Consider the following 12,132-nt stretch of genomic DNA (forward strand, 5'->3'; position numbering starts at 1 on the left):
AACGCCCTCTTAGGGCCTGGCACCTGAAGGAGAAGGTTTGGAGCTGTGAAAAATGGCTCTTTGATTGGGTGGGGCAGTTAGAGATAGGAGATCATGTGATGAAACCTCTAGGAATACTTCCAACCGGAGTTGGCAGCCCTGCTTTCAGGAAGGGAGAAAAGGATTTGCTTAATAAGAGCCTGCTCAGTGCATGAGGTACAACAAGTAACAGATTGTGTTGACAAGCCAGAAAATGTGGATGATGTGCACGACAAGACAATGAACGGTGAACACGTTTCACACCATCAATCTTGTGGAAAACATAAGCGCCGTTACACTATCCGAAATGTTTGCTGAGATTCAAATTACCTGTCCTAAGAAAGTTGGCAACTGTTCGTTATTGGCCAAGGTTGACACAGCGGCAAGTGCCATCATATTACCCCTGCGAATTCTGAAAGACGTGTATCCACAGACATGGAAGGCCATGGCGAAACCCACTACTGCACAACTTTCAGTGTACAACGGTTCACTAATTCCATGTGCAGGATCCATAGTCCTGGAGCGCAAGTACAACCACAGATGCTCTACATCGCAGAGGCTAAAGGCCCAGAAATCGCAGGTCTACCGACATGCCGTGTCCTCGCACTAGTGACAATCCATGGAATCAGTCAGACCTCATATGGCAGATCAAGCTCGGAAACTACTCCTGTCATCTCAGTTCATGACCTAACATCAAAATATCCAGAATATTTTTTCAAAAATTGGCAATTTCAAGGGAGCTGCAACATGACACTTGCATGGGAATGCAAGTCTGTCAATTGATCTGGTACATTTTGTGCAGTGCAAATGCCAGCAGCAACAAGAAACAGTGAAAGATTCTACACTGCAGAGACTGTGGAAAACCATCATTGATGGATAGCCTAATTCAATTCAGCACGTCCATGAACACATGAAACCATTTTGGTTTTATTGGGATGAATTAGGCATCTCCAAGGGAGTCATTTTAAAGGCAGGCAGGTCACCATATCAGAATCTTTGTGACCTGTTTTCTTCAACAACTTCATCATCACTGACACATAGGCATAGATTGGGTGAGAAGATGAGAAGACTCCAAACCCATGACTGCTACCATCTAGAAGGACAATGGCCGCAGACACATGGGGACACTGCCACCTGGAAGTTCCCCTCCTAAGTCACTCACCATCCTGACTTGGAAATGTATCGCCGTTCCTTCACTGTTGCTGGGTCAAAATCCTGGAACTCCCTCCCTAACAGCACTGTGGGTATACCTACACCAAGTGGACTGCAGCGGTTCAAGAAGGCAACTCATTACTACCTTCTCAAGGGCAATTAGGGATGGGCAATAGATGCTGGTCTAGCCAGCAATGCCCACATCCCATGAAAGAATTTAGAAAAAGCTATTTACAATACATGTTCATGCTTAGTTACTATTACAAGAGCGTACAGAACTGATGAATCTATGAGTCTCTAAAGCATGGAGGTAATCTACTGCTACACCCAGGTCTTGTGAAGGTAACCTTGTCTGGAGGTTTCTTTAATTGCTCACAGTGATCTGTGGGATATTGTTCCCAGTTTCATTCAGGACTGCACAGTGGTTCAGGAGCTGGAATGGATCTAATTGATCCTCGGTTACGTCTCACCATTGTGCCTTGGTTCCAAGCAGATCATTGTCACCTCGGCTGTCACTATGTACCTTCTGTGGGATCCTGGATGTGAACTTATTGTCCCAACTGTAAACTTGGAAATTCTGTACCCACATTTTTATTGCGCACGTTGGGCACCTTCTCTTGCAGTTTTAAAAGTTTCCTTATAGATGATTAGATTCTCTCTTGTTGGAGATGGTCATTGCCCGGCACTTGTGTGGCATGAATGTTACTTGGCACTTGTCAGCCCAAACTTGGATATTGTCCAGGTCTTGCTGTATTTGGACATGAGCTGCTTCAGTATCTGAGGAGTTGTGAATGGTGCTGAACATTGTGCAATCATCAGCGAACATCCCCACTCCTGACCTTGTGATAGAAGGAAGATCATTGATGAAGCAGTTGAAGATGGTTGGGCCTAGGATCAAGAAGTGGGGAGGGAAGTATCTTTAAAAGGAAAGCGGGATTTTGTAACATGCCTTTAAGGGATTGCAGCAGGACATCACTAGAAGGGAAGTGTGTCATGTGATCCAGTTTTAGCTTCACTTTGGCCTGTGAGCAGAGCACAGCAGACACAGCCCCGCTGTTGTCTTCAAGCTTTCTACTCATGTATATATGTTCTTGTGCCTAGTTTAAATAAATAAACCCACAACATGCTTACACAGTCCCTTATGAGTGATTAGTGCTTCATATCATTATAAAAACACACTACCCACATTCAGCAATGCATTACTTTGATGCAGACTGCTGGCCTGGATGTGGATAGATTCTATCTCCTGGTTATATTCTGTAACCTTAAACTGTTTTCTGCTTCTTTACACATTTTGATTCTGTGGAGTAACTGAGAAGAAAGGCTGAACCTTTCAAATTAGAGTAGGGCCTGTCCAAGGGGAAATGCGAAGAATATCATTAATAATCAATGAGCACGGATCGATTGTAAACCCTGGACTGGAGACCTTGTAACAGCTCCAAGTTCAACCTCCATTCTTGAAAACTGATTGTTAATTCATTTTAATTCCTGTTTAATGAGAATGATTCTCTGGGTCTCTGTTTTCTCTGGGCTCTCTTCTCATTGAGCTGAGTTTCTCATTTCAGCTCCCCTCTTCCAATGCCTTGCCAAACAATTAGCCTCCAGAGGTCACAGCCATCAGCCACTGTCTCCCAACCTTCTCAGCCCCTCTGTTTTCCTCTGCAGCAAGTGAAGAGTCTGCCATGCCGGAGTGGTGGTGTTCTTGAGCCATATCAGGCGATGCTTAGCGCAGAGTTGACCATCACGGGTGCAAACCATCAACTTACAAGACAGGAGGCTGCCACCAAGACCTTTTCTTAACGATTGTAGCATGTAATGATACTTATTTACAGCACCAAGGGTTTGATAGGGTAGACGTAGAGAAGATGTTTCCACTTGCAGGTGAGGCCAAGGGCGGAATCTTCCAGGCCCACCAGCAGCCGGAAGCTTGGTGGACGGGGAGGTTTATTTGGCGTGAAGCCAAAAATCAGATTCCCGATGGTGGGATGAACTTCAGCAATTAAGTTCCTTCACGACGAATGATGTCAGGAAGACTTTTTGCAACGCTCATTAAAAGGTCACCTCAACGGAATTAAGTGCCCCATCCAAATTACGTTCCCCGCCAGCGAGAATTTAGAACGTTCATATTCACGATTGCACATAGGTGGTATGCACCTGGCGAGGTAGACTTCCTCCATGATTAACAGTGAGTTGCCGCTGCATTGTCCTCTTGGGGGAGGGTCTGTAAATGCCAGGCCCTGCTTGAGAGCGGGTGGCTGCAGTGCAAGGTACATGAAGGATGATCAAGGAAGGTGGGGAAGGGTTAGTGGGGAAGGGTGGAGCAATGGCCGGGCAAAGTGGAAAGGGATAGTGTAGGCTGCCCGGGTGCCCTTTAAATGTGGTGCCTGGACCTTTGACCCCATGAGGTAATGGTGGGGGCGGTGACTTCCTGCCTGCCCCACCGCGGGAATCAGCAAACTCCACGCGAATGCACATGTAATGAACTGGACAGCGTAAGATCACGCGGGGTCAGCCGTCCTACCCATCCCAGCGGAAATCATTCCCACCTCTGTGCCCGCCACCAAACTTAGACTCCATAATGGAAGATTCTGGCCCAAAACTGGGGGCCATAAATAATAGTCACTCATAAATCCAATAGGAATTCAGAATTCTTTATCCCGGGAATGGCAAGAATGTGGAACTCGTTACCACAGGGAGTAGCTGAAGCAAAATAGTGTAAATGCATTAAAGGGGGGCTGGGCAAACACATGAGGAAGAAAGGAACAGAAGGATTCGGTGATGTACGCTCTGAAGTAGAAGCAAGGAGAGGCTCATGTGGAGCATAAAGACCAGGACAGAGCAGTCGTGCTGCTTTCCGATTTGTACTGTAAAACAGATGTTCCATCTACTTCTGTGGGATTCCCACTCGATAAGTTAAGCAAAATTGACCTCCTTTTGAGATGTCAGATTCTAAGGAGGTTTGTTCAGCCCAATGTGCCTGTGCTCCCCAGTTAGTCCCACTTCTCCCACTGTTTCCCTAAAGCCCTGCACATTTTTCCTTTTTAAGTATATATCCAATTTCCTTTTGCAAGTTAATATTGAATCTGCTTCCGCTACCCTTTCAGGCAGCACATTCCAGGTGAAATTTTTTTCAAAATACTTATTTGTAGTTCGAATAAAAGTGATGGATCTCCCTTAGTGTGCTAAGAACTATGCTGACAACCAGTTTAAGATTGTCAGTTGGGCTCGCAATGTGGCGCATTTGCGTGTACTGGAAGCTACATATACTAATACACAGGGCCCTGTTCTTTGCAGGTGGAAAGAACATGTTGACACATCGTGCCTGTTTCAGCTAAACAAAATAAGTGGCAGCCATTCACTGGTTCATTCCTCAGGGCAATGCCTTGACCAATCACAGTCAAGCTGCCTGGCTTAAATTTTAAACAATATTTGGCAGTTAACTGTCATTCACCATCAACTAGTGCATTATCCATGGTAACACCTCTACCAGGGTCCACTTGCCAACCAATCAGCACTTCCTTCTCATACAGTATAATTTTTTTGTTTTCCCTTATACTTTATTCTTGCCAATTGTCCTGATGAGTGCAAGACAAAAAGCTTCAACAAAATGTCTCTTACTTCATCAATACAAAAGTGATGTTGAAGAATAACCTCTACAGATTCTGAAGCAATCTGTATTGACTAGCTTTATGAATGAAACAGCAACCCTAGAAAAACTCCACACAGAAAAGTCTGTTGAGAAAACAAGGCCCGATAGTCCAGCAGGTGTTGCTAGGGATATCTCCCTGGCAACAGAGAATATCTTAACAAGTGAATATCTGTTTTTCTTTTGCTATTTTCTGGCAATGCTGTCTTTAGAGTAGATTTTTATCTGGCTTTTCTCCCAGTAGTGTGGTGAGGCCCATGGAATCTGGAGTGATTCTTGGCACCAAATAATTAGTGTATTCAATTTACTGTCATTATTGTGCTATCTCCATATAGCTTTTCCTGGCTCAGTAGGTAGTACTCTGAGGCAGAAGGTCATGGGTTCAAATTCCTGTGAGGCAGAAGGTCATGGCCGACTGTTATATGCCCACTGCAGCAACTCACCAAGCCTCTTTCAACAACATCTTCCAAACCCACGATCCCCTAGAAGGACAGGGGCAGCAGACGCATGGGAACACCACCAGCTGTAGGTTCCCCTCCCAATCACACACCATCCTGTCTTGGAAATATGTCGCCGTTCTTTCACTGTCGCTGGGTCAAAATCCTGGAATTCCCTTCCTATCAGCACTGTGGGTGTACCTACACCACATTGCCTGCAGCGATTCAAGAAGGCAGCTCACCACCACCTTCTCAAGGGGCAATTAGGGATGGGCAATAAATGCTCGCCCAGCCAGCTACACCCACGTCCCATAAATGAATAAAAAATAGAGTTTCCCATTCACAGGTTGTCGCTGTCACGTATTGTGCCGATAGTAATTCATTGACAATTGAAGCCCTTTTAGCTGTTGCTTATTATAAATATCCTTTTTAGGAGAAAACACAGAATTACACTGTGTGAAGCATAACACCATATTAAATAGGAGCAGGAGTAGACCACCCAGCTCCTTGAGTCTGGTCTGCCTTTTAATAAGATTATGACTGATCTTCGACCTTAACTCCACTTTCCCGCCCGATCTCCATATCCCTTTGATTCTCCTAGATTAAAATATCTGTGTATTACAACTTTGAATATACTCAATGATGGAGCACCCACAGCCCTCTGGGATAGAGAATTCCAAAGATTCACAGCCCTCTGAGTGAAGAAATTTCCCCTCATCTCCATCAGAAATGGCTGCCCTCTTATGCCTCCTATTTCTGGACCCTAGAGCTGAGGGGAACAGCCTTTTGACATTTACCCTGTCAAGCCCTCCCAGAATCATGTACTTCAATGAATTTTCTCTTCTAAACTTCAGAGCGCGTAAGGCCCTTTCTACTCGATCTCTCCTCACAGGCCAATCCTGTCATCCAAGGGATCAGTCTCGTCAACCTTAGTTGCACCCCTTGGAAGACGAGGATGTCCTTCCTTAGATACCGGGGCCAAAACTGTAGGCTGTGCTCTAGGTTTTATCTGATTAAAAAGCTGCGCATTTGCAGCAAGATTTCCTTACCTCTGTACTTCAATCCTCTTACGATGAAGGACAACATATCATTTCCCTTCCCAATAGCTTGCTGCACCTACATGTTACTTTACAGACCCTCCCGCAAATCCCCCTGAATAGCAACATTTAATGGTTTCTCACCATTTCAAAGTTACTCAGATTTTGTAAGAAACATTTAGTTGTTCACCTGAAGTACTCGGCCGGAGCGTGGTTCAATCACCCTCAGCTTCTTGTCCTTACAGGTGGTGGCAAACAGGCTTCCGTCCGTGTTAAAGGACATGCAGAGGATAACGTCTGAATGACAGTCTATCATCTTCACAGGCTCACCGGTGTCGAGGTTCCAGATCAGGATCTAGGAAAATGAAATGGTTGCATTGAGATCTTAAGTCTCGTGGGTGAATGGCTTCCAGTGCCTGAACTTGCTTTAGTTGGCAAGTATGTCTGGCATCTTCCTTTTCTACTCACTGTGTTTACAGCTGAGATTTCCCATAGACTTTATCAGATGTGAATTAGATATTGACTCTATCTTTTTACACAGGCCTCCCCGTCCTTCCCCGGGGTTTTGAATTAGTGAGGGTTTCTCCCCTTTTTTCAATGTTTTGTTGTCGTTATGAGGTTTAGGATCATCCAGTAAAGGGCTGTCAGTGTAAAAGGAAGGAAAGTTTTCTATTTCAGACGCCGTCTCAAACAATCCCTCACCGAATCAACAATAGTTCGAAGCCGAGGAGAGTGGCCTCTGCCCTGCCTTGACAACATGTCTCAGGACCAATATCAGGAGATCACCAGCCTACTTCATTTACTACGCCAATCAGCGGTTTTGCTGAGTGCGGTTGCCAACTGCTACCACACTAGGGCATTCTGCCACTCAAATTAAAATGCCCGACACACGTTCTATAAGATGTCAGAGGAGATTTTCACTCCATAAGTCTGCTGGCTTCATACTCTGGCCGCAGGTTGAAAGGTCAATGCCTAATTCCCCAGCCCCAGAGAGCAAAATTTTACACTTCCCCATGACCAGTTTCAATCTTGTGAAACAATCAATCATTTGAACATGCATTTCTTCATCCAGCCAGTCACGTTGTTCTCTGAAGTGCCGCAGAACGCTCCAGGAAGGCCGATATTATTGCAGAGTGGTTGAAGTGTCTAAGGACAGTTACTGCACGAGATGCAGACAAGGCAAAGCTCCCATTGCCCTGCACCAATGCTGTGGCTGTCATATTTGATTACATAACACAAAGACAATGCTTCATAAAGAATCCATTGGCTGGAAAGCACTCTGTGACCTTGAAGATGTGATAAAGCTTTTAAGTGAGAAAGACTTGCATTTACATAGCGCCTTTCACAACCTCAAGATGTGCCAAAGCACATTACAACCAATGGGGTACTTTTGAAGTGTAATCACTGTTGTAATCCAGGAAACATGGCAGCCAATTTGAGCACAGCAAGATCCCACAAACAGTAATGAAATAAATTAAAACATAATCTGTGTTTCGTGATATTGGTCGACGGATAAATATTGCCCAGGGCGCTCGGAAGAATTTCCTTGCTCTTCTTTGAATTATGCCTTGGAATCTTTGATCTCCCACCCCCACCAACCAGAGGATAAACATGGCTTCAGTTTAAATCTCATCTGAAAGACGGCACTCATTACAGTGCAGCATTCCCTCTGTACAATCTTTACTCAGATGTATCCCAGAACAAAGTGAAGCAGAAGAGGGAGAGGAAACTCATGGAATCCTTTACCTTATAATCATAACCTGCGCTAAATAAGATATTATTGGTTGTGGGGTGCCACTCAATAAGGCCAACTCGTCGACTGTGTCCATACAGTTCTAGAATGGATTCTGTCATATTCCGCTTCAGACCACCTTCCGGAATCTCCCATAATCTCACCTGGGAAGAAAAACAAAATAAATCATTTGAGACACAGTGGTTTTCAGATTTTAATAAAACATAATGACGTCTCCCTTTTAAGACTGAGATGAGACTGTTACCAAGGCTTGAAAATTGCAGTGATGAGGGGAGATGGGATAGGCTGGGATTGTTTTCCTTAGAACAGAGGAGGCTAAGGGGTGACCTGATTGAGGTGTACAAAATTATGAGGAGCCTAGCTAGGGTGGACAGAAAAGACTTGATCCTCTAGCTGAGGGGCCTATAACCAGGGGACATTGATTTAAGGTGATTGGCAGAAAGATTAGACGGGACATGAGGAAAAATTTTGTCACCCAGAGGGTGGTGGGCATCTGGGATTCAGTTGGTGGTTGAGGCTGAAACGTTCAATTCATTTAAAAGGTACCTGGATCCGCATCTGAACTGCTGTAACCTGCAAGGCTATGGACCAGGTGCTGGAAAGTGGGATTAAAATTGAGCGGCTAGCTTTTTTTACCCTTTTTATGGCCGGCACAGACATGATGGGCTGAATGGCCTCTTTCTGCTCCGTAACTTTTCTATGGTTCTATGAGGAGACATTTTTTCTCTCAGGGTGTTGTTAGTATGCAGAATTCTCTTCCCCAGAGAGCAGTAGAGGCTGGCCCATTGAATTTATTCAAGGCCGGTTAGATTTTTGACAGACAAGGGAGTCAGTTACTGTGGAGGACAGACAGGAATGCGGAGTTGAGACCACAACCAGATTAGCCATGATCTTATGGAATGGCAGAGCAGGCTTTCATGGCCAAATGACCTACTCCTGCTCCTAAGTCCCATGTTCCTATGAGACCACTCAATGAACAAAACTCTGGCTTTCCTAAGTCCTGAAAGAGAAAAACCAATCAAACTGAGTCCATCCGAGAGACCAAGCAGAATTTGTACTGTCCCCAAAGGAGAGTAACCCAAGACAAAGCTTCCATACTGGGGGACTCCTGAAGGTAATAATTCAGGGACAATATAATCTTATAATGTTGTTAATCAATTGAGACCCATTGGATTCCACACACCACAACATGGAGATGGGCCTTCCTCCCGATTGGAGCTCATCCCTCCTGAAAGCCCAGCTCTACCATCTTCCTGTTCCCGCAGCAAGCTGTTTTACTTCTAATGAGTCCAATATTCTGGCCTGAACCCCCCCCATTTCCTTGTAAAACCCGTCCCAGCTGTTGACCATCTCTTCCGTAAAGAAACGTTTCTTGGCACCTGACCTAAAACTTGTCCTCTACCTCGTGCCCTCTTGCCCACCCCCATTTTTCAACCCCCCGAGACCTCTGCACTCCTCCAGTTTTTGCCTCTTGGGCACCTTGCTTCACCGTTGGTGGCTGTGCCTTCAGCTGCCAAGGTTCCAAACTCCGGGTTTCCCTACCTTAACCTTCCCATTCCTCCATCTACCTCTCCTCCTTAAAACCTCTTGCCATTCGCTGATAGTACAAGGGGTAAGGGGCACAGGCATAAGATTTTGGGCAAGAGGAGTTGGGGGGGATGTGAGGAAGAACTTTTTCACACAGCGAGTGACAATGACCTGGAACTCACTGCCCGTGAGGGTAGTGGAAGTGGGGGCAATCAATGATTTCAAAAGGAAATTGGGTGACCACTTGTAACCTGTACGGCTGTAAGGATACAGCGGGGGGATAGAACTGACTGGATTGCTCTGTAGAGAGCCAGCATGGACTCGATGGTTCAAATGGCCTCCTTCTGTGCTGTAATAATTCTATGGCCTTAAAATTTTGGTCACCTGTCCTAATATCTCTTTATTTGGCTCTTTGTCAAATTTTGTTTGATCTTTGCCCCTATGAAGCATCTTGGGACGATCTACTATGTTAAAGGTGCTATGTAAATGCAAGTTGTTGTTGTTGGGATATGTGAAGTTTATTGGAACAGAAGAGAGACAGAGAATGTTTCCGTCTCTGACTCAAACATAAAAGCAGTAAACGGTAAACAAAATTGCAAGTGATGGCGATGCTGCTCTTTCTGCTGCTGTTATAAACTCCAGCTGATTCCCATTCAGAACCGGTTCCATGAAAAAAACTGGCTTGTCCCGGGGAATGACCCTGTTAGGAGGTCACCTCCTCATTCTGACTGACTGATGCCGGACCTCAACCAGAGGGTAAACTGCTTCCAAGTCACATGCTTTATAAATAGGTCCCTGCAAAGTTACTTGGAATATTCTCTGCTCCTGTTTGTAGGTGCAGAATGCAAATAAATCAACCCAGCAGGACAGCAGAGGAATAAAGAGGGGACTGAAACAGCCTGACCATAGTGTTAGAAGACTGGTAATATGGCATGACCACAGACTGACGTCTCACCTGAGAGATATGCTGCACGGAACACATTATATTAGTGAAACGTTAATGTGATTTTCGAGAAAGTGTCTGCTGGGCTGATAATTTCGCCATTTGTTTCCCTGCTCGTATGTGTGGTTCCTCTCGGTAACATTTGAATGCATTCGCTGGAGGTATTAGAGAGTACAGTGAGCCATTCTGAGTCTTGACATCGAGCAAAAGGGGCATCAGACGGACTATGTTAGGAAAACAAGGTGATGGGGATGAACTCCCCTCTCCCTAAAACCAGGGGCGGGATTGTCCCAGATTTGCACTTGGTGCGGTAGCGGGCGGTTAAAACGATGTTACTGGGAAACATGCCCTTTCCATGGCGGGCGGGCACTCATTCGCCCGCCACGCCATCACCTCATCACACTGGGCGCCGTATTTAAAGTCGAGCTGTGGGCACACCTCTCTGTACCTCTCACTGCCTCCCGCCCACGACTGCTACAAAGAAGACATTTTTAGTTCAGTGGACGCCCGCCGTCGGCGTTCCCGGGAGCGGCCGGGGAACAGACCGCCAACCGCAATTTCACGCTGGCCTGTCAATTAATGGCCGGACAGTGTGAAACACACACTGATCAGCTCAGTGCTGGCGGGGTGGGGGCGGGAGGAGGGCGAGCGCTGAAGTCAGCGTGGGGGGGTGGGGGGGTGGGGGGGCGGGGGGGGAGTGCGGAACGAAAGCTCCCTGAAGGCAGAGAGCTGTCGCAGGGAGCTGAAGAATTCAAAAACAATAAATAAAGATTTTAAACAATGTCCTGGCATCAGAATCAGTCACCTGAACATACCGATGATGAAAATTCTGTCCAAACATTTTTATGTTTTTTAAAATGAATATTGGAAACCTCATCCATCCCTTAGGTGAAGTTTCCTCAGAAAAGCCAAAGGCTGCCTGGCCGATTTGCCCGCTCGCCAAACGTAACATTGGACGGGCAACAAAAACTCTCTGTTATTTACAATGTTAATGGCCTTAATAGGCCTCTTAACTGTCGCCAGGCACATTGCCGACTCTCGCGCGCGCCCGAAATATCGCCCGAGTGCCTGATAACATCGGGACACTTGCCCAATGTCGTCACGCGCTATTTCACACTCAAGCCGGTCGGGCCCGCCCACAAACTGGGTGAAAAATTCTGCCCATGGCCCCAAAAGGCAAAAAGACTGCAGCCCCCAGGTTCAATGATGTGTCCCTCGAGCACCTCTTGGACACAGTGGATGCTCACCGTGATGCCCTCTAACCCCGCGGCCAGCAGGATGGGCAGCAATCTCACTATTCCCGGGCTTGGGAGGCAGTGACAGCGGTGGTCAGTGCCAATGCCTACAAAAGAGGGCAGCCACCCAGTGCCACCACAGGATGAACAGTCTCATCCATTCCACCAGGGTAATTCACTCTTCTCATCGCTCTCAACTCAGACACTCACAAACCCATCACACATCCACAGGAATCTCACACCTCAGGGGACAACACCACTAACTCTCACACACACCCTCACATCTCCATCAGGCTCATACCCTCTGGAGCTCGCGTCCTCATCCCATCCAGGGCACCGCTCACCACACAAACATTCCACCCAGTGCCATGTGTCCTGCTCACA

At 46.2% G+C, this 12,132-nt stretch overlaps 1 protein-coding gene across 5 annotated transcripts in view; it reads right to left on the reverse strand.

The window, feature by feature from the left end:
* The window catches only part of coro2ba (coronin, actin binding protein, 2Ba), a 169,390-nt gene that overhangs the window by 26,893 nt on the left and 130,365 nt on the right, over positions 1 to 12,132 (reverse strand). For all 5 annotated transcript variants that reach the window (XM_078530066.1, XM_078530063.1, XM_078530061.1 and 2 more), the window contains 2 exons: positions 8,037 to 8,186; positions 6,481 to 6,645 (listed from right to left, as the gene is read on the reverse strand). In XM_078530066.1, coding sequence (XP_078386192.1) covers positions 6,481 to 6,645; positions 8,037 to 8,186 — 315 coding nt within the window. The remainder of the gene's footprint in view (positions 1 to 6,480; positions 6,646 to 8,036; positions 8,187 to 12,132) is intronic.

The sequence above is a fragment of the Cetorhinus maximus genome, chromosome 26 (genome assembly GCF_964194155.1).
Source record: "Cetorhinus maximus chromosome 26, sCetMax3.hap1.1, whole genome shotgun sequence".
NCBI classification, from domain to species: Eukaryota; Metazoa; Chordata; class Chondrichthyes; order Lamniformes; family Cetorhinidae; genus Cetorhinus; species Cetorhinus maximus.